At 44.1% G+C, this 26636-nt stretch overlaps 1 protein-coding gene across 1 annotated transcript in view; it reads left to right on the forward strand.

Annotated features, from left to right (window-relative positions):
* The first annotated feature begins 2137 nt into the window (after nucleotides 1-2137).
* The window catches only part of Gck (glucokinase), a 55332-nt gene continuing 30833 nt past the window's right edge, over nucleotides 2138-26636 (forward strand). The window contains exon 1 of the mRNA XM_012947581.2: nucleotides 2138-2458. Within this exon, the coding sequence (XP_012803035.1) occupies nucleotides 2417-2458 (42 nt within the window). The 5' untranslated portion in view covers nucleotides 2138-2416. The remainder of the gene's footprint in view (nucleotides 2459-26636) is intronic.

Consider the following 26636-nt stretch of genomic DNA (forward strand, 5'->3'; position numbering starts at 1 on the left):
GATTGGAAGGAGATGTGTAAGAACACTTTTACAATTCTGAGGGTGGAAAAGGCTTATCTTAACATGAAGACCTAGAGTTCAGAAAATGTTGGAATTCATAAAAAGTAGTTGCTTCTCTATGATGAAAAACACTATTCATCAAGTTATAAATTTAGCAACAGCCTCTAAGATACAACATATTTTGTAAACAAAAGATTGTTAGAACTTATAAATAAGAGATAAAAATAGTTTCCAGAACTTGATAAGTAGAAAACATTCAATAGCAATATAGTCATTCAATAAATAATCCTTAAAAGAAGAAATATAGGAGGTTAGCCAGTTGGGATAGGACAGAAGAGGGAATAAAATATGAATATGACCAAATAGATGATGTATTTGAATGCAGATGTCATTTTAAAACCCTTCACTTTGTACTCTAACTTTATGCTAATAACTTTATTTATTTATTTGAGAGAGAGAGAAAGAGATGGGGGTGGAGAGAAAGAGAGAGGGAGGAAGGAAGGGAGGGAGGGAGAGACTAGGCAAGCCAGGGCCTCCAGCAGCTGCAAACAAACTCCAGATGCATGTGCCACCTTGTGCATCTGGCTTATGTGTGTCCTGGAGAATTGTACCTGGGTCCTTTGGCTTTGCAGGCAAATGCCTTAGCCTCTAAGCCATCCCTCCAGCCCTATGCTAATAACTTTAAAAGAAGAAATGCATCACTAAACATATGAAAGTATAGTCATTACTTGGCAACTCAAACAGTGAGAAGACAGATTAATAAAAAAAATAAAGATTTATTATCTCAGAGGTTGGCTAGGGTGTAGTCATACTTCTAATGTCAGCAAAAGTACTAATAAATTGGTGAAGCCCCTTATGCAGGCATTGTGGCTGCCAAAATGTAAGATATGTGCATTTGAACAAGAAATTCAGTTTCTACAAACCATCTGAAGAAAAACATTTAAAGCCGGGCGTGGTGGCACATGCCTTTAATCCCAGCACTCAGGAGGCAGAGGTAGGATTGCTGTGAGTTCAAGGCCACCCTAAGACTACCTAGTGAATTCGAGGTCATCCTGGACTGAGTGAAACCCTACCTTGAAAAACAAAAACAACAACAAATAAAAAAGCATTTGCACATATTTACTCAGGTGAAATGCTGAGGTCTTCTTGCCATGACTGCTCACTTCCTCTACTGAGCTGCAGGCTCAGAGCTTGGTACCACCCCATACAATACAGTAACCACGAGCCACATGGAGTGCTTAAAAGTGGCCAACCCTAACTGAGAAGTGCCTAAGTGTGAAGTACACTGTCTCTTGTTTTGGACTGTTGACTGAACCTAGCCAGCACCCAAGGTTGCTCTAGCTCCCTTGTTCTAGTTCCCCTGACCAAATCTTCCTGCTAAACAGGCCTATTTGTGCAAGCTTCCCAAATCTCTCCCGCTTGGGTTTCGAGGATGAGAGCAGACCCTGGACTGAGGCTTCCTGAGCAGGCCGGAGGAGCACACAGTCCCTCTGGCCTCTGCTCGGGCATCGTGGACCCCAGCTGGGTTTGTGCAGGTCAGGCCCACTATTACAGCTCCCGTATCAGGCCAGGAGGGAGCAGAAGTAACAGGAAGCTTTCTGGCAATCCCTGGTGCACATGGCAATTCTGGCAGCCAAAACACCTTCTCTTCCTTGCCTCTGGTTCCAAATGTGGAGGTCTCTGCCCCTTAGTGACTGGGGGAGACCCCAACGCACTGATCTGGGAGCTACGCCGGTGGTAATGTCTTACTAGGCTGGCAGGCACTGTGGTGACAAGGTGACAGTGATCACCATGGTGATGGATATAGAGGCCTTTGGCCATCAGTTCCAGTTTTCTGCATGGTAGGTCTAATGACAGAAAGGTCACCATGGCAACACAGGCCCTCTCAGGAGCACAGAGGCCCTGGCAGGAGAGTCTCCTACCTCTACAACTGGCTGGAGCAGGAAGCAGTGACTGACCGGAGCCCAGAGAAGCAGCCTGGGGCTTGAGGGACACAGTCAACTGTTGCCTCATTACTCAAAAGCCATCCCCAAGCGAGTGGAGAGAGAGAGAGAGAGAGAGAGAGAGAGAGAGAGAGAAAGACCTTTTCCGCTGCGTCTGTCTGGAGGACACCAAGCCCTCACAGCTCAGCATAGCTACAGAGAAAGTCAACGCCCAGGACACTGTCCTGGAGCCGCCATGGCTCTTTCTGGAGAACGCTGGGCCTGATGAGGCCTGGGTGGGGAAGGATCTAGAAGACAACAATGAAAAGGAGAAAACTGTGACTGAATCTCAAAGTGGCCTGAGGTGGACTACATTCTCTGTGGCCCCGTGCTGGTCGTGACCTGTGTGGGGAGAAGCCGGGGCCATTTCTCTTCTGGAAGTTTGGAGGTGGACACTGAGTGGTCCCAGCTCACCTGGGCTGGCTGCTGCGCAGATGTTGGATGACAGAGTCAGGATGGAGGCTGCCAAGGAGAAGGTATCTCTCTCTCATGAAGCATTCTGGACGTGCTTGTGCGCATGTCCGCAGAGCTCAGTGGTTCCGTTTGGCGCCTATAAGGGGGTTTGCACCTGAGATTCTGATCTCTATGCACGGGCTTTTAAAGAAAGATGTGGCTTGGAGGAAGTTTGGGGGAAACATGGGACAGAAAGGTCCCTGCTTCTTAGACTGGCCTTGCAACCTGGAAGTCAAGTTGCTTCGAGGTCTGGGAAGAGGGAACAAAAGCCCAGTTGGGGGTAGGGTAGGTGCCCAGGGTATTGGTAGAGAGAACCTACAGATTGATTTGGAGGTAGTACTTAACAGGCATCCTAAAAAGTCAAAGGCTCCTGTTTTCCCTCCTCTGTCTCCTCCTCTTTACTCACAGGAAGCGCTTCACAGGGAGCCTGAGGGCTGCAGCTCCATGGTGAAGAGCACAACACAGTCACTTTCTCCAACCACAGAGAGTTCCAGATGTCCTCTTAGCCAGTCCTGGACTGAGCAGTGAGTCAGGAGAGAGATGAGGACAGAGGGCTTTCACCTTAAAACATGGGGAGAATACACCCATCTCTCCTGTCCTGGGGACCTAACAGAATAGGGCGAGACCAGGCTAGTGGCAGGAATCAGTCACTTTGGACGTATTTTCCTCTGGCTAACTCCTTTCTGTGTGAAATGATGATGTCAGCATAAACACTCCCTGGCCTGCTTCTGGCAGAGGTGATGATGTTAGGAGAAAAACAACTAGCCAGCCAGCCCAAGTCAGAGGGCCCACAGCGTACAAGCAGTTCCTGGCCAGGGCCCCAAGTCCCACAATGGACCTGTCAGTGGTGCTTTGGTTTGGATAAGAGATCCAGAATAAGGGATACTTCACGTCACTTGGGAAGAAGGAAGTTGGTCTCTTTAATTAACACCCGGTAGCTGCAGGCAGGGAGAGGTGAATGTATGGTCTGAAGAGCCGATGCTTTTCCCAACATGGAAAAGAAACTATGATGTGTACATTGCTTTTCCCAACATGGAAAAGAAACTATGATGTGTACATGTGTGTGCATGCGCTTCTGGGTATGGTGAACTATTTCAATAAAGGCCTTAGCAGAGCTGTCCCTGAACCCCTGTGTTCACAGCAGCATGTGGCATGAGCAGCCTTTTAGACTGGGTGCCATCCTTAGAATCCAGGGCTGCCCACACGTTTTCTATTTCTGCCCACATAAGGAGGGAGTAATGGTTCTGGCCAGGTCATCTGTGAATCTCAGAGTCCCACAGGGTTAAGGCACAAACTTTAAGTGAGTACCAAACATGTCAGTGGTTAAAATAAACCCTATTTTTAATCTAAAGAATCAAAATTGCAGTCACAACTTTAGGATGATCAACTATAAAATGCCAAATGAAAACAGGATGAGTGTTACTAATTCCAGTGCCTGGTAACAGGGTCCAGGAGTCAGTATCCCCTCCCCTCCCCTGACCCTGGTTGGATGAGAACTTAACCCCTCATCTTAAGGGAACCTAGGTGAGTTTTAGGATTGTTTTAAGCATCTAACTCCCCCTTGAGCTTCCCAGGCTTATCAGCTCCAGCCCTGTGTCCCTTGTGAGGTGTCTGTCCCCTTGGGACAGGGGGCAGTATCTTCCTCACACTTTGAAGTTGTTCCCAGAGCTTCAGATGTGGCTGCATCTAGGTGGGATTACAGGAGAAAGTAGTTCATTTACCTGAAAAAATCACTCTAAAATGGGCCCGTTTTACTTTTTCTGTTTCTCTGGCTGTTTTACCTTTTCTGGTTCTCTGACTATGAGCAGCCATCCATCTTGCTTCATGGACCTACTGACAAGACCCCTCCTCACAGTCCCTTCCTACTAATGGTAGCATGAGCTCCATCCCCCAACAGGAGATGAAACTTAGCCCTGGACATCCTCCTCAAGAATTTTCCAGTCTATACTTTCCCCTCCCTTTCACTGCAACCCTCTCACTGGTCTGGAAAACAATGAAATGATCCACACTGTTCACAGATCACCTGGGAGGTAGAGGGTGAGGGATCCACAGCAGGTGTGGAAAGAACCTACAGATTGATTTGGAGGTAGTACATAACAGGCACCCTAAAGTCCAAGGCTCCTGTCCCCCTTCTCTGTCTCCTCCTCTTTACTCACAGGAAGCGCTTCACAGGGAGCCTGAGGGCTGCAGCTCCATGGTGAAGAGCACAACACAGTCACTTTCTCCAACCACAGAAAGTTCCAGATGTCCTCTTAGCCAGTCCTGGACTGAGCAGTGAGTCAGGAGAGAGATGAGGACAGAGGGCTTTCACCTTAAAACATGGGGAGAATACACCCATCTCTCCTGTCCTGGGGACCTAACAGAATAGGGCGAGTCCAGGCTAGTGGCTGGCATGGAGCATTTGGTGAGTACTTTTTAGGAAGGAAGTTTAGGAGATGACATTCCAGGTATATTGGCCAGCTCAGGCTGCATATTGCAGACTGAGTATTTATAGACAACAGAAATGCAGTGGCTTTGTTGCTCTGAATCTGTCTCTCTCTGTGTCTCTCTCTCTCTGTCTCTCTCTCTCTCTGTCTCTCTCTCTCTCTTTCTCTCTCTCTCTCTCATCCTTTCCCCTCTTTCTTCTCTCTCCCTCCCTCTTCATACCCCTCCTTCTCACCTTCTCCCTCTCCTCTCACATTTCTGTTTCAAGAGCCTTAGCCAAACTGATTTTTTTCAGGACCCGAATCTAGCAGCCCTGGGAATACAATCCAAACAGGATGATAAGGCTGTTGGGAGCAAGCTGACAGCACATCAGCATTGCTTCTCAGCTGCCCGCAGGTTATTTGGCTCCCTTCCTGGCACCCACTTGACGCATGGACCTTATCCCCTGGAAGGAAGATTGCTTTTTCTCATATTCATCTTGATGCTTTTCTGCATGCTTTTAGCTTCTACTTCCCTCCTCGTAGAATTGTCATGTTGAGCCTCCTTGAAAGTTGCTGTCTGTGTCCCAGCTTCCTTCCCTGAAAGCTCCTGAGGTGTCTCTGAGCTTGTGTGTCTACATATGTCTAGTTGTATATAGGAATCCCATGACTTGGTCAAGTCAGGCAAAGGTGAGGATGGCAATAGCCAGTGTAGCAAGATGCTGCTGACGGGGCTGCTGCCAGATAGTCTGAGGTGAATGTCCTAGTTTTAGTCCAGACCCATCAACTTCACAATTTCTCTTTCTTTTTTTAAGAGGACATTTCTCTCTCTTTTTTTTTTTTTAATTGAGAGGGAGAGACAGATAGATAGAGGCACAGAGAGAAAGACAGAGAGAATGGGCATGCCAGGGCCTCCAGTTTTGCAAACGAACTCTAGATGCATGCGCCACCTTGTGCATATGGCTTACATGGGTACTGGGGAATCAAACCTGGGTCCTCTGGCTTTCTAAGCCTCCAGCCCAACAATTTCTCTTTCTATTTCTGCCATGTATTCAGACCACTAGTTTCCCAAAGCCCCTAACACTGCTTGCTATATCCCAGGTCCTGCTAGGTGGATCTTCCTTGATCCCCAGAACATATCTGTACCCCCCCCCCCACTTTTCACATGCATCTGTCCCTAAGGGAGGTAAATTAGTGGGAGTCTGGGAGCTGCCACTTGGCCTCTTAGGCACTGTGGCTTGTCACTAATTAGAACAATGATGTCTGTCTCCATCAGCTGCTAAGAAGAGGAGGGAGACATGCTTAGCAGAATGGTCAGCTGTAGGACAGAGGAAGTAGCCTCTACTAGAGGGAGAGGTAGACACATTGGAGGTATTTGTGGCCTTTTTCACAGCTCAGTTTATTGGTTCTAACCACTCTAAGAAGAGAAACATCTCTCCTGGATCGGTGATGAAACTGACTAATGTCGTGTCTGAGGTCTCACAGATAGAAAACTACAGCCTGGGGCTGAAGTCAGACCTCTAGATTTTGAAGCCATGTGAATGGCTCTGTGGTCCCCGCATGTAGTCACTGCCGTTGACTCTGGGCTAGCTGAGTGGATGTTGTGCGGAGACCACCAAGTGGCAAGTCTGACATGAGGCTCTTGCAAGGTACTGAGGCCAAGTGAGAAAGGTACTACCTGGCCTACATGATCCAGAAGTAATTTCTAAAATATTTTTATTGCCAGGCATGGTGGCACATGCCTTTAATCCCAGCACTTGGGAGGCAGAGGTAGGAGGATCGCTGTGAGTTCAAGTCCACCCTGAGACTCCATAGTGAATTCCAGGTCAACCTGGGCTAGAGTGAGACCCTACCTCGAAAAACCAAAAAAAAAAATTGTTGTATTGATTTATTTGAAAGAGAGACAGGGAGAGAGAGAGAGAATGGGCATGCCAGGACCTCTAGCCACTGCAAAAGAACTCCAGGCACATGCACCACCTTGTGCATCTGGCTTACATGGGTATTGGGAAATTGAACCTGGGTCCTTAGGCTTCACAGGCAAGCACCTTAGCTGCTAATCCATCTCTGCCCCAAAAGCATGTTTTTAAAAAATGTTTCCATTTATTTATTTGAGAGAAAGAGGCAGGTAGATTGAGAGAGAGAGAGAGAGAATGGGTGTGCCAGGACTTCTAGCCACTGCAAATGAACTCCAGACACATGCACAACCTTGTGCAACTGACTTTATGTGGGTATTGGGGAAACGAACCTGGGTCCTTGGGCTTCACAAGCAAGTACCTTAACTACCCAAAAGTATTTTTATTTACAAAGGAATTTGATGAGTATGAAAGTTATTCAGTGAAAATCTACATGCCCTAACCTGTGTAATGGGAGTCGCTAATGGCCACCATAACAGACTGTTAAAGCTTAGGTGCTTTAAAACACACTCTGTTTCATTATAGTACAGGGGTCCAAAATGGATCTCATGAGGCTAAAGTAAAGGCTTCAGCAGAACTGATTCCTTCTAGGAACCCAACCAAGAGCAAGCTTCTGCAGATCAGCCAAATCCCTCAGCTCACGGCCCCTTCCTACATCCTCAAGGTCATGACCCCTTCCTACATCCTCAAGGCCATGGTCCCTTCCTACATCTTTGAGTGTACCATTTGTAGCTCTCATACATCAGTTTCCATCATCACGTATTCCCTGACTCTCCTGCCTCCCTCTTTCATCTTGTAAGGACCCCTGTGATGATATTGGCCCACCCAGATAATCTAGAATAATCTTCTCATCTCAAGTCACTAACTAAATCACATCTGTGAAGTCTGTCTTGCTCAATAAGGTGATATATTCACAGGTCCCAAGTTTTGTGATATCTGTAAGGAGCTACAGCTCTACTACATATACTGTCTTATCTCACGCTTGGGATCCCTCCTCAGCCATGAGCACTTCCTTCACTATCTCCCTCCAATCCAACTGACGCTACACTAGCTCACTGGGGTGAGAACTTTTTTTTTTTTCAAGGTAGGGTCCCACTCTCTAGCCCAGGCTGACCTGGAATTCATTATGTATTCTCAGGGTGGCCTCAAATTTATGGCAATCCACTTACCTCTGCCTCCCAAGTGCTGGGATTAAAGGCATGCACCACCACCCCTGGCTTTAAAAAAAAAAAAAAAAAAAAAAAAGATTTATTTGTTTGTTTGAGAGAGAAAGAGAGAGAGAGGCACAGCAAGAAAAAGAGAGAGAGAATGGACACACCAGGGCCTCTACCCACTGCAAACAAACTCCAGATACATGTACCACCTAATGCATCTGGCTTTATGTGGGCACTGGAAAACCAAACCTGGGTCTTTTGGTTTTGCAGGCAAGTGCCTTAACCACTAAACCATCTCTCCAGCTCTGAGAACATTTTCTTTTAAGCAATTGATAGAGCAACCCCTTCCCCACCTATCTGCAGTTTTATTTTCTGTGAATTCATCTGCATGTGGTCAATTGCAATTCTAAAAATTAAATGGAAAAATCCAGAAATAAGCAATAAGTTTTAAATTGTGTATTGTTCTGTGAACTATGATTAAATGTCTCACCATCCCTTTCTGTCTTGCTTGAGGGGCAAATCATTCATTTTCCAATATACCCATGGTACATACACTACCTGTTCACTAGTTTAGTAGATGTATTCATTATTGATTGATTGTCAAATATTGCAAGCTTGTGTCCAAGTGACATTTGTGCAGTAGTATTGGTTCTAGAACCCACTTTGAATGCTCATCTCTTTTATGGAAAACAAAGTCATATTTGTATTTGATGTGTGTGTGTGTGTGTGTGTGTGTGTGTGTGTGTGTGTGTCCGTCCCCTCCTGTATACCTTAAATCATCTCTGGATTATTTATCTATTACAATATCAATGACATGCAAAGTGTTGTTGCACCTGTTATTTAATGAATCATGACAAGCAAAAATCTGTTCATCTTTGGTACAGACACATTTTTCCTATTTTTTAAATCCATTTGGTTGAAGTTACTGATGCAAAACCTATGGATACAAAAGCCAACTGTTTCCAAAATGTTCCAGCTCCCCATAGGCCCCATAGAGTCTTGGTAGTTGACTGCTGTTATATGCCAAGACTATCAGTATTTCTTCTACCACCTATTCTTCCCACCATTAGTGAGAGGTCCACATGTTGTCAGTGAAAAAAAGCCCCATTTCTACATCCATCAGTCACTGGGAGCAACTGGGGAGAGGCTGGGACTGCTATATTTGGCGAAAGAAAGAAAGAAAGAAAGGAAGAAAGAAAGAAAGAAAGAAAGAAAGAAAGAAAGAAAGAAAGAAAGAAAAAAAGAAAAAAAGAAAGAAAGAAAGAAAGAAAAAAAGAAAGAAAGAAAGAAAGAAAGAAAGAAAGAAAGAAAGAAAGAAAAGAAAATAGGATACCCAGTTAAATTTGAATTTTAGATGAACAATAAGTCATTTTTAGTAAATGTCCTAAATAATGCAAGGGTACTCAGTTTTCTTTGCCAACTGATAGCAGCTGCTTTCTCACTGATGGGACAAAAACCTGGCCAGAAGCAGCTGATGGGAGGAAAGGGTTTATTTCAGGCGTACAGTTTAGAGAGGAAGTTTTATCATGGTGGAGAAAGCATGGCAGAGCAGAGGCTGGGTGTTACAGTTTGTCATGTCAATTGGGAGATAGCAGCACGAGTGACTTTACTGGACATCTAGTGGACTGGACTAATAAAGCTCAAGGTCATTGATGCCCCAATGACACAACTCCTCCAGCAAGGGTTTGCCTCCCAAAGGTTCTAGCAGCAGGGGATTAAATATAAAGCATAATCACAAACACTTGAGGCTATGGGAAATATTCCATGTGCAGACCACCATGCCAGCTCTGAGGAAGGCATAACCTCCTAGATATTCCTAGGTCATCTGACCTCATAAATTGGAAGAGCAAGTCCAAGGAATGAACCCAGTTGTGAGCTGTTAGTAGCCAGTTCTAAGCCTTAGGGAAATGACTATGGCATCCATGGTAGTGTTTATGAAAGAAGGAATTATTCATGCATGCAAACATGCCCACTATTAAGTTCATTAGGGGTTAAAGAGATAGATAGTTGGTGTTTTAAAAGCATTATATTATGTGCAAGTATTTAGTGGGCTGATTTATCTCGAGTGTTTTAGAGATATTTGGTTCTTGTGTGGGCATCATACTTTCTCTCATTTCATACCATAGACCACTGTAATCCTGAAGAGTAAACCTGCTATCAGTGAATGAGCTCTCCAACAGATTTTCAAATTGGCTGCAAAAGTCATGAGCAACAGAGGAGTGCTCAGCACTGAGACATCTCTCACACCCTCCAAGGCTCAGGGTCCGTTGTGGAAGAGGGGCAGAAAGAATGTAAGAGCCAAAGGAAAGGGACAACTGCTTACAGTGCAATCTCCCAGACCCAAAATGGCCTGGATATCCATGACCTTACAGGGCCTGGTACTACCTACACGAGACCCTCATAATAGGAGGCAAAGATGATGGCATCAAAATAAAAGAGAAACTGATTGAGAGGAGAAAGGATATGATGGTGGAAGGGAAGGAATTATCATGGCTTATTGTCTATAATTATGGAAGTTGTCAATTTTTTTTAAAGATCAAAAAACAAAGTCATAAAAAAAAAAAAACAAAGTCATGAGCAGTTCATCTGCCCAGGAAGTCCAAATGGGACATCCTCAGCAGAGTGAGGTTAGCTAGTTGGACGGTTAACACTGGAGTAAGTCGGCAGGTACAGCGTTTTGCTTCCCTCAACTGTTTCAGACCCAGCCCAGCCCACTCCGTCAAGGCACTGTGGAGAACTGCAGCTTTTTGGGTGGCCTTGGTGGGCCTAGAGGATCAGAAGTCAAGGGGGAAATCTTGGTTTAGGGGGCAACTGGGCAGAGAGGATTTGTCTCAAGCTAAGGAAAAGGAGGAAGTTTTAGGGTGGTTATTTTTTTTTTTAATTTATTTATTTGAGAGCGACAGACACAGAGAGAAAGACAGATAGAGGAAGAGAGAGAGAATGGGCGCACCAGGGCTTCCAGCCTCTGCAAACGAACTCCAGACGCGTGCGCCCCCTTGTGCATCTGGCTAACGTGGGACCTGGGGAACCGAGCCTCGAACCGGGATCCTTAGGCTTCACAGGCAAGCGCTTAACCGCTAAGCCATCTCTCCAGCCCTAGGGTGGTTATTTGAGCAGCTATGGGGAGTGTGAGCTTCAGTTCAGGAGGAAGTTGGTGCTTTCTTGGTTCAGCGCTCTCATGTGACGTCAGGGTGGAGTGTTGATAGTAAGGAAAGCATCCAAGGCCACCACTCAGGCCTCCTCCCTTTGCCAGCACAGTGCTGAGGTTCCCTCACCATACAAGGACTCCCCTTCCTGGTTCACACACTTTCCTGGCCTCCGCCTTCCCTGCTCATCTAGGTCACAACCTTTCATTCCCGCCTTTGACCTTGCTTCGGTCTCTTCAGAATGCCACCAGCATGCACACTTCTTTTGCCATCGCCCTAAGCCCCCTTGGTCCTCCGCCTGGCCATCAATCACCTCTCCCATTCCAGTCCCCAGACACCACTAGTCTGTTTTCCCTCTTTTTGTCTTGCCTTTATTTATTTATTTATTTATTTATTTTTCGAGGTAGGTCTCATTCTAGCCCAGGCTGACCTGGAATTCACTCTGTAGTCTCAGGGTGACCTTGAACTCATGGCGATCCTTCTTCCTCTGCCTCCCAAATGCTAGGATTAAAGGCGTGCACCACCACGCCCGGCTCTTGTCTTGCCTTTTACAGAATGTCCTGTGTGTGGTGTCCTTGAGTGCAGTCTGCTGTGTCTGGTTCTTGATTTGGCAGGAAGCTTTGCCAGCTAACTTGTGTGCCACCTTTGCCCTTCCCATGGCTGAGCAGTAGGTGTCAGCCTCTGGGCTGTTCCCAGGCTCAGCTGTCGTGAGTGAGGCAGTTGTGAGCATTCCAGAGCAAGTCTTAGTGTACTTGTGAGTTTTCACTTGCACAGGTGGGGCGGGAAGGTGGTAGAGACCGAGGCTGGCTTCTTGTAAGTATGCATGTACCCTTAGAAGAATTTGGTATTCCCCCACCCCCTACAATGTAGGAGGATTCCAGTTGCTCCACATCCTCCTTAACTTTTGGTTGTGTTCACCTTTTTAAATCATAGCCATTCTGGTGGGTATGTTTATAGTATATCAGTGTAGGTTTAATTTGAGCTTCTCTCTCTCTCCCTCTTTTTTTCTGGGGGAGGGCTTTGAGGTAGGGTCTCACTCAAGTTCAGGCTCACTTAGAACTCACTATGTAGTCTCAGGGTGGCCTTGAACTCATGGTGATCCTCCTACCCCTGTCTCCTGAGTGCTGTGATTAAAGGCGTGAACCACCACGCCTGGCTTCGTACTTCTCTTTTTTGACTAATGATGCCGTGTGTGTGTGTGTGTGTGTGTGTGTGTGTGTGTGTGTGTGTATCTGTAGTGAACATTCTTTGGTAAGCTTCCTTTTTTATTCATTTATTTGACAGAGGAAAAGAAACAAAGAGAGAGAGGGAGAGAGAGAGAGACAGAGAGAGAATGGGTGTATCAGGGCTTCCAGCCACTGCAAACGAACTCCAGATGCATGCAACACCTTGTGCATCTGGCTTAGGTAGGTCCTGGGAAATTGAACCGAGGCTTTGAAGGCTAGTGCCTTAACTGCTAAGCCATCTCTCCAACCCCTTGGTAAGCTTCTTTTTTTCCACATTGGACTGTCACCTTATTTTTAATAATATTATTTATTTATTTATTTGCACAGAGAGTGGGGAGAGAGAGAAGGGGCACACCAAGGCAGCTTCCAGCAAATGAACTCCAGATGCATACACCAGTTTGTGCATCTGGCATCTCGTTCTAGGGAATTGAACCCAGGTCATTAGACTTTGCAAGCAAGCACCTTAACTGCTGGCCCATCTCTACAGCCCTGTCAGCTTATTTAGTTGGAAAAGTTTTCTGTATGTTCTGGACATGTGACTATTGTGTGCTTGGCTTCCTGGGGGGGATTGTCTCTATATAGATCCTGAGAAGAACCCTGTGTATGGGACCACATTTGTTTCTGTGAACTGTGTTACGTCCTCTGCTTCCATGGCCTCCACCCTGACATGCTTTACCCACCACCACTGCCTCGTGCCATATAAGGTCTCGCTGACCTCCTTTCCCTTCAGCTCGCAAAGACAGGGTAGCTCTGCGATTACAAGTGGGCCCTGAAGACAGAGTTCAGGACTTGAATCTCATACTACATAAGGTCATGAAAACAAGTCATTTGATCTCTCTGTGGCATAATGTCCTCACTGGGTCAAGTGATGATATTTCATAGGGCTGCCCTGAGGGTCACACAAATAAATCCATATGAAAACTTTAGGACAAAGCACAGAACAGATTACACAGACTCTGTAACTTGTGATGGGTTTGGAACCTGACATATCCATTAGAAGTTGAAAATACCATTGAGTGGAAAATGCATTTAATTCATCAACCCCACCAACCCTCATATCTTAGCAACAAAGCTCTGCGCAGTCTCAGTTGTCCCCCTCATGATCACACGACTGCCTGGCTGTGGTACCTGCTATTGCCCGGATTCACAAAAGGACGTACAAGGAGCCCAGGAAAACATAAACATCAAAATTTGGAGAAGGATTTCCATTGAATGTGCATCCTTTCATTCCACCATGAACTTAAAAAAAAATCAGATGCCAAGTTGTTGTAAGTTGAGGACTTAATATTTGCCATTTTAATATTTTAGAATAAACCTAGGTAGGGTTTCATGAGCCTCTCTCTCTAAGCAACTGTTAACTGCCTATAAATTTACAATGCCCTTTTAAAAATATTGTTAGTTATTTATCTATTTGACAGAGAAAGAGGGAAAGAGAGAGAGAGAATGAGCAGAGAGAGAGAGAGAATGGGTGTGCCAGGGCCTCCAGCCACTGCAAACAAACTCCAGACGCGTGCGCCCCCTTGTGCATCTGGCTAACGTGAGTCCTGGGGAATTGAACCTGGGCCCTTTGGCTTTGCAGGCAAACACTTAATCACTAAGGCATCCCTTCAGCCCTGCAAAGCCCTTTTTAAAAACATTTTATTATTTATTTGAAAGAGCAAAAGGGGGGGAGAAAGAGTACAAGAGGCAGTTAGAGAAAAAAATGAGTGCACCAGGGCCTCTAGCCGCTGCAAACAAACACCAGAAGCATACACCACTTTGTGCCTCTGGCTTATGTGGGCGCTAGGGCATCGAACTGGGTCCTTAGGCTTTGCAGGCAAGCGCCTTAACCACTGAGCTATCTCTCCAGCCCTGAAAAGCCCTTTTGAGTCCCCTCCTCCATGATAACATGTTTTTAATAGTGAATGTTGATTATACACAGTAACGAGCTTCATTATGATCCTTTCATCCATATATACAATATATATTTATCATATTCACCCGTTACCTTCACTTGCTCCTCTCCCACTCCTGCTGACACCCTTCATCCTCCCAACTAATCCCATTTCTACCTCCATGCTCGTTTTCTCCCTCAGTGTGTGTGTGTGTGTCTCATTGTGCTTTATTAAGGTTTCTGACAGGGTTTAGAGTGATTATTTACAAGCGCATGGGAACAATCCTGTGCAGCTTGTACCCAGGTAATAACATCTGGTGAAAGTACAACAGCCACGTCCTGCCTTGAAGACAGTATTCCACAACATTCTACTTCCTCCTCCAGATCTTACATTCTTTCCATGCCCTCTTCTGTGATGTCCTCGAAACCTTGGAGCCGTAATTTAGATGTCCTGTTTATGTCTGAGCACTCAACACTCACTCACTCTCAACACTTTGACCAGTTATGAGTCTGCACTAACTGTTGCCTTCTTTGAAAAGCAGTTTCTCTGACCAAAGCTGGCAGTAGTACTAATCCATGAGCATAAACATAAATATTTAGGAAGCATATATTATGTCCATTTAGTAAAACAATAATCGCTTCCCCATTAAGGCCTATGACCTCACCAGTTACGGGCTTTTGCCCAGGTTTATAGTACCAGGCATGAATTCCTTCTATGGAGCGGGCCTCTCATCCAGTCAAAAAGCAGTTGTCTCCCTCATAACAGGCAGGCCTTTATTGCACCAGTGGGCCTATTTTGCCTGGCAAGCTGAGTTGGTGACGATTTCCCCCAGCAGCCTGCAGAGCATCTCTGGCACTATGAAAGCCAGCCAGCCAGTAGAGAGGAAGCTCAGTACACCTTGGTTCCTCTGTGCCCTGCAACCCAAGCATATGGTGCCTTCAGCAACAGGCTTTTATTATCTAGCTCTAGTTGCAACCAACAACAGTGGGAATACTGTGTATTTTTTAGTCCAGGTCAACCTGGACCACAGTGAGACCCTACCTCAAAAAAACCAAAAAAAAAAAAAAATTGCTTTCTAATTAGCTTATAAAGTAGCAGGTTTCAGTCTGGAGAGATGGCTTAGCAGTTAAGGTGCTTGCCTATGAAGTTTAAGGATCCAGGTTCAATTCCTCAGGTCCCACGTAAGCCAGATGCACATGGTGGCACATACATCTGGAGTTTACAGTGGCTAGAGGCCCTGCTGCACCCATTCTCTTTCTCTCTCTGAGTATGTTGAGCACTTTTTAAAAATATCTACTGGATATTTGTATTTCTTAAGAACTCTCTTTTCCATGCCTTAACTCATTTATTGATTATTTATTTTTTTGCTCTTTTACTTTCTTTTTTTTTTGGGGGGGGAGGGTTCAAGGTAGGGTCTCACTCTAGCTCAGGCTGACCTGGAACTCAGTATTTAGACTCAGGGTGGCCTTGAACTCACAGCAATTCTCCTACCTCTGCCTCCCAAGTGCTGGGATTAAAGGTGTGAGCCACCACGCCTGGCTTTTGCTATTATTTTTAACATTTATTGACAACCTCCATACATATAGGCAATATATCATGATCATAATCCCCACCCACCACCCTCTCTTTTCCCCATCCCAAATCTCCCCACAGATACTGAATCTCTTCTTTCCAACTATTCTCTCTTGTATTTTGATGTCATCATTTTTCTCTCTTATTGTGCAGGCACATTGTAGGTAAGTCTAGCAATACCACCACCACCATGGGAGATGACATTACAAAGCACTCCTCCCTTCCTCTGGTTCTTACATTCTTCCCGCCGCCTCGTCTGCAATGGCACCTGAGCCTTGGCGGGTATGATAGAGGTGACTCATTTAGTGCTGAGCACTCCACTGTCACTTCTCAGCAGCATGGTGAGTTTTATTTTTGTTCTTTTTTGAGATAGGGTCTCACTCTAGCCTAGGCTGACCTGGAATTCACCCTGTAGTCCCAGGCTGGCCTCAAACTCCTGCCAATCCTCCCACCTTTGCCTCAAGAATGCTAGCATTAAAGGCACACATCACTTTGCCTAGCACTTTTATCAGTTTTGATCTCTCCAGTGGTCACTGCCATCTGGAAAGAGGGGTTTTCCAGGCTGGAGAGATGGCTTAGTAGTTAAGCACTTGCCTGAGAAGCCTAAGGACTCTGGTTTGAGGCTCGGTTCCCCAGGACCCAGGTTAGTCAGATGCACAAGGGGGTGCACACGTCTGGAATTCATTAGCAGTGGCTAGAAGCCCTGGCGTGCCCATTCTCTCTCTCTCTCTCTCTCTCTCTCTCTCTCTCTCTCTCTCTCTGTGTGTGTGTCTCTTTCTCTCTCTGTCACACACAAATAAATAAATAAAAATGAACAAAAAAATTTTTTTAAAGGGGTTTTCCTAGCCAGGCATGGTGGCACATGCCTGTAACCCCAGCACTCAGGAGACAGTGGTAGGAGGATCACTGTGAGTTCAAGACTACCCTGAGACTACATAGTGAATTCCAGGTCAGCCTGGACTAGGGTGGAACCCTACCCCCCCCCAAAAAAAAAGTCGAGCATGGTTGTACATACCTTTAGTCCCAGCACTCGGGAGGCAGAGGCAGGAGGATTACTGTGAGTTCAAGGCCACCCTGAGACTACATAGTGAATTCTAGGTCAGCCTGGGCTAAAATGAGACCCTATCTCAAAAAAAAAAAAGAAATTTTCCTAACCAAAAGTGAGAGTAGCATTAATATGTGGGCATAAACATAAGTATTTCAAGGGCAGTTTGGTGGGCAGAATATATCCATTTAGACAGATGTTAGGTAGTAGTTCCCCTTCTTATGGCTTATGACCTCCCCAACCACAAGCTTTTAATTAGGTTTTCAGTACCAGGCATGGACTCCCTCCTGGGGAACGGGTCTCAAGTCCAATAAGACAGCAATTGATTTCCCACCTACCAGACATATCACCATTGCAACAGTTGGCACATTTGGCCTGGCTGTCCAGTTATAAAGCTTGCAGAATCCACTTTCTGTTTAAGACCGTTGATGACTTTTCTCCTTCAACAGAGTGTATAGCTTTTCCCAACAGATAGTCTACAGGAAGGAGGTTTCCAGCTCAGCTTCAGCCTGATTTCACAGTGATCTGCAGCTCAAGCATTTGACATCTTCACCAATAGGGTCTTGCCATCTGGTGGGTGGGTCTTGCCATCTAGTTCTGGTGGGCAACAAAGAGCCTTGGCAATCACCTGTAATGTTTTGGAGGCGCTGGGGGCCTTCCTGACCAACACCTCACTGGAAGGTAGCCCACCTCAGGTACTGAAATTTTCTCCCGACAATCTATAGCTTCTGGGCACACTGTAAGCCACCCCTGCACTTACTACAACTTACAAACGGATCAAGCGGTTCCACATGAGGAGCTGCATATGAGAGAAAACATGTGCCACTTGTCTTTCTGAGCCTGTGTGACCCTTATTAGTGTATAATTTCTTTCCAAGTCCGTGTATCTTCCTGAAAACTCAATCATTTCATTTTTCCTTACCACTGAGTAGAATCCCACTGTGTGTATGGACCACATCTTCATTATCCATTCATCATTTGATGGCCATCTGGCCAGATTTTAATTCCCAGTTATTGTGAATAGAACATCAACAAGTATTATAGCCCATTTTTAATTTTTTCAAATACTTATTTGTGTGTGTGAGAGAGAAAAAGTGTGTATGGGAGCAGCAGAGCCACTTGTTACTGCAAACAAACTCTAGCCACGCTGATGTGCCACATTGTGTGTCTGGATGTACATGGGTACTGGGGAATCAACCCTGGGTATTTTTTGTTGTTGCCTTTGTGAATGGGGACTGTTTCCCTAAGTTCTTCCTCTGTGTGTTTGGTATTGGTATATAGGAAGATTGGAGATTTTTATGTTAATTTTGTATCCTGCCACTTTAAAAATTTTTTGTTTTAATTTTTATTTATTTATTTGAGAGCGACAGAAAGAGAAAGAGGCAGAGAGAGAGAGAATGGGCGCACCAGGGCTTCCAGCCACTGCAAACTCCAAATGCATGCGCCCCCCCCCCCTTTGTGCATCTGGCTAACGTGGGTCCTGGGGAATCGAGCCTACAACGGGGGTCCTTAGGCTTCACAGGCAGGGCTTCACAGGGCTTAACTGCTAAGCCATCTCTCCTGCCCTCCTGCCACTTTTATAAGACTGTCCATTACTTTTAAGAGTTTTCTGACTGAGCCTTTAGGGCCACTTATATAGAGAATTATATTATCCATAAATAAGGACACTTTAACTTCCTTTTTTCTGATATAGGGTCTTGCTCTAGTCCAGGCTGACTTAGAATTACTCTCAGGCTGGCCTTGAACTCACAACACTCTTCTTACCTCAGCCTTCCTCCTTCTCTTATCTTATTGCTCTAATAAAAACTTCAAGCATTATATTGAATAAGAATGGAGAGTGCTGGAGAGATGGCTTAGCAGTTAAGGCATTTGCCTATGAAGCCTAAGGACCCAGGTTTGATTCCCCAGTACCCACATAAGCCAGATGCACAAAGTAGTGTATGTGTCTGGAGTTTGTTTGCAATGGCTAGAGGTCCTGGTATACCCATTCATTCTCTCTCTCTTTCTCTCTCTGTATCTCCCTCTCTCTGTTTCCAGTAATTTTTTTTTTTAAAGAATGGAGTTGAGCCAGGCATGGTGGCACATGCCTTTAATCCCAGCACTAGGGAGGCAGAAGTAGGAGAATCACTGTGAGTTTGAGGCCAGCCTGAGACTACATAGTGAATTCTGGGCTAGAGTGAGACCCTACCTCCTCGAAAAAAAAAAAAAAAAAAGGAGTTGTTTCTTTCTTAGTGAACCTGATATTAGCACAAGGGTGAAGGAGATCAACACTGAGGACACTCAACTCCTACCAAACCAGAAATCCAGATATATAGGGGCTCTCTTAAGAGCCCATCACTGAAGTAGACCTAAAACGAACCCAACATGGCTCAGGGACTTTTGCAGAAGAGGGGGCAAAAAGATTGTTAGAGTCATAAGTCAGACATTACGCACAGAGACGTTGCCTCTTCTCCATAACTGATGGCTACCCCCACAATGCACAACCCACAATTCCCAAGGGTATAATCGGCATCCCCAGTGAGGAGGGTCCCTTTGGAGGGGTGGGCAGGGATGAGGGTAAGGATAGTACCAACATGTGCTATTTTCATACTGAGTATGTCCGCAACTAATAAAAAATTTTTTTTTGAAAATAATGGAGGGAGTGGACACCTTTCTTTCATTCTTGATTTTAGTGACAATGATTTGGGTTTCTCCCCATATGTATAATGTTGGCTATAGGTTGTTCTGTAAAGCCTTTATTATGTTAAAATAAATTGCTTCTAGCCTCAGTTTCTTTAGGACTTTTATTATGAAGGAATGTTGGATTTTTGTCAAAAACCTTTTTGCATCTAGTGAGATGACCATGGCACTTCTGTTCTTGAATCTGTTTATGTTGTGTGTTACATTCGCTGATTTGCACACATTGAGCCATTCCATCATGGTGAATGATCTTTTTAATGTGTTCTTTAAAATCAGTTTACAAGTATTTTATTTAAAAATTTTGCATCTATATTCATCACAGATTGATCTATATATTCTTTTGTGTTGTGTCTTTATATGGTTTGGGTATGGCTTCATAAAAAAAATTTACAGTGCTGGAGAAATGGCTTAGCAGTTAAGGCAGTTGCCTGTGAAGCCTAAGGGCCCAAGTTTAGCTCTCCAGATCCCATGTAAGCCAGACACACAATGTGATGCAAGCACACAAGGTTGCACATGCGTACAAGGTGGCGTAAGTGTTTGGAGTTCTATTACAGTGGTTGGATGCCTTGGTGCCATTTCTCTCTCTCTCACTCTCTCTCTCTCTCTCTTTCTCACTCTCACTCTCTAGCATATATTGAAAAAGTCCAGTCTGTTGGACTTCCTCAAACTTTTTAAAAAGAATTTCATAATGTGTCTTTAATTCCTATGTATGGAATGATTTGAGAAACATTGGTATTAGTTCTTTGGTAGAATCCACTACAAATACATCTGAGCATGGACTTTAAAAAAATTTTAATTGGAGCTGGGCATGGTGGCACACTCCTTTAATCCCAGCACTCAGGAGGCAAAGGTAGTAGGATTGCCATGAGTATCAGGCCAGCCTAGCAGTACATAATGAATTCCAGGTCAGCCTGAGCTAGAGTGAGACACCTACCTTGGAAAAAAAAAAAAAATTAGTTTCTCCTTTAGAATTCCTTATTCCCCAAATGGTTCTATTTTCCCTTGCTTTACTTTAGATTGCTAGCCCATGCTAGACAATTGTCTCAAACTTAAAAATAGAAAAAAAAATTAATTGGGCTGGAGAGATTGCTCAGTGGTTAAGCCACTTGCCTGCAAAACCTAACAACCCTGGTTCAATTCCTCAGTGCCCAGGTAAAGCCAGGTGCACAAAGTGGTGCATGCATCTGGAGATCATTTGCAATGGCTAGAGGCCCTGATGTGCCCATTCTTTCTTTCTTCTATCTCTCTCTTTCTGCTTACAAATAAATAAATAAATAAAATTTTAAAACTTTTTATTGATGATTTTCATACATGTATATGTTTTGTTTGTTTATTTGTATTTATTTATTTGAGAGTGACAGAGAGAAGGAGGCAGAAAGAGAGAAAGAATGGGTGCGCCAGGACTTCCAGCCACTGCAAACAAACTCCAGACGTATGCACCCCCTTTGCATCTGGCTAATGTGGGTCCTGGGAAATTGAGCCTCGAACCGGGGTCCTTAGGCTTCACAGGCAAGCACTTAACTGCTAAGCCATCTCTCCAGCTCCATACATGTATATTTTTATCATAATCCCTTCCCATTACCTTCCCTTGTCCCCCCCCATGCCACTGAACCTCTTCCTTTCTTAAAGTTTTTATTTCATTTTGTTTTATTTTAGAGAGAGAGAGAATTGACATGCCAGGGCCTCAGCCACTGCAATCAAACTCAAGACGCTTGTGCCACCGGTGGGCATGTGTGACCTTGCACTTGCCTAACCTTCGTGCATCTGGTTTATGTGGGATCTGAAAAGAGATCCAACATGGGTCCTTAGGCTTTGCAGGCAAGTGCCTTAACTGCTGAACCATCTCTCCAGCCCCAAACCCCTTCTTTCCAACTTCCTCTTTTTTCATGTCTTTTTTTTCTCCTCTGCCATCCATGATAGAATGTTGATGGGCCAAATATTATGAAGGTCTTATACAAGTTACAACAGCCACTGTGAGGTTACAAGTGCAATGGGCACTTCAAAGCCAGAAGGCAATATTCCAAAGCTCTCTTCCCCATCCTCTGGCTCCAATGTTCTTTCCACTCCTCACTTTTGCAATGTGCCCTGAGCCATGCAAGGCATGATAGAATGTCTCATTTTGCACTGAGCACTCAACAGTCACTTAATCTGAGCACTTTGAGGACGTTCGATTGTCCCCAGCAGTCATCACCATCTGCATTTTTCACTCTCCTCTGACCAAGAACACTGATCTATGAGCATAAACAAAAACATCTAACAACACATATTGATTTAGTCAAGTTGCTAGTAGCTTCCCTGCTAAAACTGATGATCTTCCCAGCCATTAATTTTTTACTAGGTTTTCAGTACCAGGAATATATTCTCTCCCTTGGCGTTGCCTCAAATCTAGTGAGAGAGCAGCTGGCTACGCTCATAAGTCATGCCACTGTGGTAACACTGGGCACATCTTGCCTGAGTGGCTGGTTGTATAGCTTACAGGGTTCACTGATGGGCAAGATGACTGATGAGTTTTCTCCGATGCAGGGACCCCTGCCACTGGCCACTGGGATTTTCCTACAACAACCTATGCTTCTGGGAACATCATGATCTACCCACACAAAGTACTTCTGTTTAAACTTTTTAAAATATATGTGTGTGTGTTTGAGATGGAGGGATGGCTTAGCACTTAAGACGCTTACCTGCAAAGCCTAAGGACTAGATTCAATTCCCCAGTACCCACATAAAAGCCAAGTGCACAAAGTGGCACATGCATCTGGAATTCATTTGCAGTAGCTGGAGTTTCCTGCCATGCCCATTCTCTTCTCTTCTTTTCTCTTCTCTTCCCTTCTCTTCTCTTCTCTTCTCTCTCTCCCTCTCTCTCCCCTTGCAAAAAGAATAAATTTTAAAAATATATTATTTATTTATGAGAGAGAGAGAGAGAAGGAAAGACAGGGAGAGGCAGATAGAGAGGGAGAGAATGGGCACACCAGGGCTTCTAGCCACTGCAAATGAACCCCAGATGCATGCACCACCTTGTGCATCTGGCTTTATGTGAGTACTGGGGAATTGAACCTGGTTCCTTTGGGTTTGCCAGCAAGCACCTTAACTGATAAGCCATCTATCCAGTTCCACAAACTCTTTTTTAAATATTTTAAATTAAAGGCCAGGCATGGTGAGGCACGCCTTTAATCCCTGCACTTGGCAGAGGTAGGAGGATCACTATGAGTTTGAGGCCACCCTGAGATCACATAGTGAATTCCAGATCAGCCTGGGCTAAAGTGAGACCCTACCTCAAAAAATATATATATGATTTTTAATTAGCTAACAAAGAAGTAAGTTTCCATATGTCTTTCTCATACATCATTACTTTTGCTTAACTATATCACCACTCCTTCATTGTCTCCATCCTTCTCCCTACCCCCACTTGAAGCTTTCTTCAGGGATGGAGGAATGGCTCAGCAGTTAAGGTACTTGCCCACAAAGCTTAAGGACCCAGGTTCAATTACCCAGTACCTACATAAAGCCAGATGCACTATGTGGTGCATGCATCTGGAGTTCATTTGCAGTGGCTAGAGGCCTTGGCATGCCCATTTTCTCTATATAGCTACACCTCTCTCTCTCTTAAATAAATAACTTTAAAAAAATAAAGATATCTGGGTGTGGTGGTGCACACTTTAAATTCTAGCACTCAGGAGGCAGAGGTAGGAGGATTGCCATGAGTTCAAGGCCAACCTAAGAATATAGAGTGAATTCCAGGTCAGCCTGGGCTAGAGTGAGATCTTATCTCAACCCCCCCCCAAAAAAAGTAAAAAAATAAAAATAAAACTTTCAGCTGGGTGTGGTGGCATGAGTTCAAGGCCACCCTGACACTAATTCCAGGTCAGCCTGGGCTAGAGTGAGACCCTACCTTGAAAAAAAAATTTTTTTCAGATCTGGAGATATGCTTAGCAGGTAAGGCACTTGCCTGAGAAGCCTGAGGATCCAGGTTCAAAATTCCCCAGTACCTATATAAAACAGATGCATAGGGTGACACATGCGTCTGAAGTTTCTTTACAGGGGCTAGAGACCCTGGTGCACCCTTTTGCTCTATTTCTCTCTATTCTTCTCTCTCTCTCTCTTTCAAGGTAGAGTCTTTCTCTCTAGCCCAGGATAACCTGGAATTCACTATGTAGTCTCAGGGTGGCCATGAATTCACAGAAATCCACCTACCTCTGCCTCCTGAGTACTGGGATTAAAGACATGTGCCACCATGCCTGGCTCTATTCTCTCTATATATCTGCCTCTGTCGCTCTCCCTCCAATAAATAAATAAATAAAATAATTTTAAAAATTTGGCTTAGTGGTTGAGGCACTTGCCTACAAAGCCTAAGGACACAGGTTCAGTTCCCCAGTACCCACATAAGCCTGCCGCACAAGGTGACACTTGCATCTGGAGTTCATGTGTAGTTGCTGGAGGCTTTGGTGTGCCCATTCTCTCTTCCTATATGCTTCTCTCTCTTTCTCAAGTAAATAACTAAATTAAAAAAAAAAAAACAAACTTGGGCTGGAGGGATGGCTTAGCAGTTAAGGCATTTGTCTGCAAAGTCAAAGGACCCAGGTTCGATTCTCTAAGATCCACGTAAACCAGACGCACAAGGGGTGCACATGTTTGGAGTTCCTTTGCAGTGGCTGGAGTCCTGGTATGCCTATTTTCTCTCTCTCTCTCTCTCTCCCTCCCTCTCCTTCTCCCTCTTTCTCTTTGTCGAATAAATAAATAAATATATTTTTAAAAAAAAACCTTTCTTACCTCCAGTATTCTATTCCTTTATTTTCATATCTACTGTCCCATCCCCATAAGCCCTCACCACTTTGCCCCTTTCAGGGCCCCTTTCTACATTCCTGGCTTCTACTGACTTTTACTCCAACTTACGTACAAATCTAAAAATTCAAAACTACAATCTGCACATGAGACAGAGCATGTGACAGCTGTCATTCTAGATCTGGGATACCTCTTAGTGTAGCATTTCCCAGATCCATTCATTTTCCTTTTCTTTTTTTAATTATATTTTACTTATTTATTTGTGAAAGAAAGACAGAGAGAGAAAGAATGGGCATGCCAGGGCCTCCAGCCACTGCAAACGAACTCCAAACACATGCGCCCCCTTGTGCATCTGGCTTATGTGGGTCCTGGGGAATTGAACCTGGGTCCTTAGGCTTTGCGGGCAAACACCTTAACCATTAAGCCATCTCTCCAGCCCCGTTTCATTTTTCTTTACAGGTGATTAAAACATCATTGTGTATATGTGTCTCGTCTTTATTATCCATTCAATATAATGGGCATTCAGGACTGACATCTAGGTTGATTCCATTTCCTGGCTATTGTGAACAGAGCAGCAATAAGCCTGAATGAGCAGGTGTCTCTTTAGTAAAGTATACAGTCCTTAGGAGTGGTATAGCAAGGTCTATTTTGTGCTAGTACAATGCTGTTTTTTTTTTTTTATTACTATGGCTCTGTAGTATAACTTGCAATTAAGAATAGTGATACTTAACAGCAGTCTTTTTTGCTAAAGATAGTTTTGGCTATTCAGGGTTTTTTGTGCTTCCATTTGAATTTTAAGCTTAATTTTTCTCTTTCTATGAAGAATGGTTTTGGTATGTTGATTGGAAATACACTGAATGCTTATACTGCTTTTCGTAAAATGGCCATTTCCAAGATACAGTAATTCTTCCACTCCACAAGCATGTGGGATCTTTCCATCTTCTGGAGTCTTCCTCAGTTTCTTTCTTCAGTGTTTTAAAATTTTCATGGTAGATGTATTTCAATTCCTTGGCAAGGGCTATTCCAAGATAATTTTTTAAAAATATTTTATTTTTATTTAGTTATTTGACAGAGAAAGACGGAAAGAGAATGGGTGTGCCAGGGCCTCCAGCCACTGTAAACAAACTCCAGACGCATGTGCCCCCTTGTGCATCTGGCTAACGTGGGTCATGGTGAATCAAGCCTGGGTCCTTTGGCCTTGCAGGCAAACGCCTTAATAGCTAAGCCATCCCTCTATCCCCATGATAATTAATTTTTGTCGATATTGTAAATGGAACTATTTTCTTGATTTTTTTTCTCAGTATGTTGGTCATCAGTTTATAAGATGGCTATTGATTTTTGTATGTTGATTTTGTGTTGGGCCATTTTGCTGAAAGTGGCTAAGCTCTAGGAGGTTTCTGGTGGAATCTTTGAGGGTTTCACATTTAGAATCATACTACTTGCAAATAAGGATAATTTGACTTCTGTCTTTCCAATTTGTATCCCTTTTACTTCTCTCATCTTCTTGTTTGAGCTAAGACTTCAAGAACAATGTTAAGTAGCAACAGGGAGAGTGGATGCCCTTGTCTTCTCCAGGTCTTTGTAGGAATACTTCAAATTTTTCTCCATTTAGTATGATGCTGGCTTTAAGTTTGATGTCTATAGTCTTTATGTTAAGCTACGTCTCTCCAATGGTTTTATCTTGAAAAGATGTTGGATTTTGCTGATGGTCTATTCTTCATCTATATTGAGTGGTTTCTGTTTTAGAGTCCATTTATCATCTATATATTGTGGTTTTTGTTTTTGAGTCCATTTATGTGATGAATTATATTGATTTACATATGTTGAACCATCCTTGCATATCTGTAATAAAGGCTATTTGATCAAGGTGGGTGATATTTTTGATATGTTCTTGAATCTGGTTTATAAATATTTTATTAAGAAGTTTTATGTCTATGTTTATCAGGGATATTGGTCTATAGTTTTCTGTTGTGTCCCTATCTGGATTTACTATTACTGTAATACTGGCTTCATAGAAGGAGTTAGGGAGCATTCCCTCTTTTCCTATTTTATGGAATAATTTGAGAACCAGTGGTTTCAGTTCCTCTATACAGTTCTAATAGACTTCTGCAGTGAACCCAACTGGGCCTGGACTTTTTTTTTTAATTGAGAAAGCGTCTCTTTAAAAATTTTTATTTATAAGGCAGGTGTGGTGGTGCATGCCTTTAATCTTAGCACTCGGGAGGCAGAGGTAGGTGGATCACCGTGAGTTTGAGGCCACCCTGAGACTACATAGTGAATTCCAGGTCAGCCTGGGCTAGAGTGAGACCCTACCTCAAAAAAAACCAAAAAAATATATTTATTTATTTATTTAAGAAAGAGAGAGGCAGAGTGACAGAGAGAGAATGGGCAAGCCAGGGATTCCAGCCACTGCAT

The sequence above is a fragment of the Jaculus jaculus genome, chromosome 16, assembly GCF_020740685.1.
Source record: "Jaculus jaculus isolate mJacJac1 chromosome 16, mJacJac1.mat.Y.cur, whole genome shotgun sequence".
Lineage (NCBI taxonomy): Eukaryota > Metazoa > Chordata > Mammalia > Rodentia > Dipodidae > Jaculus > Jaculus jaculus.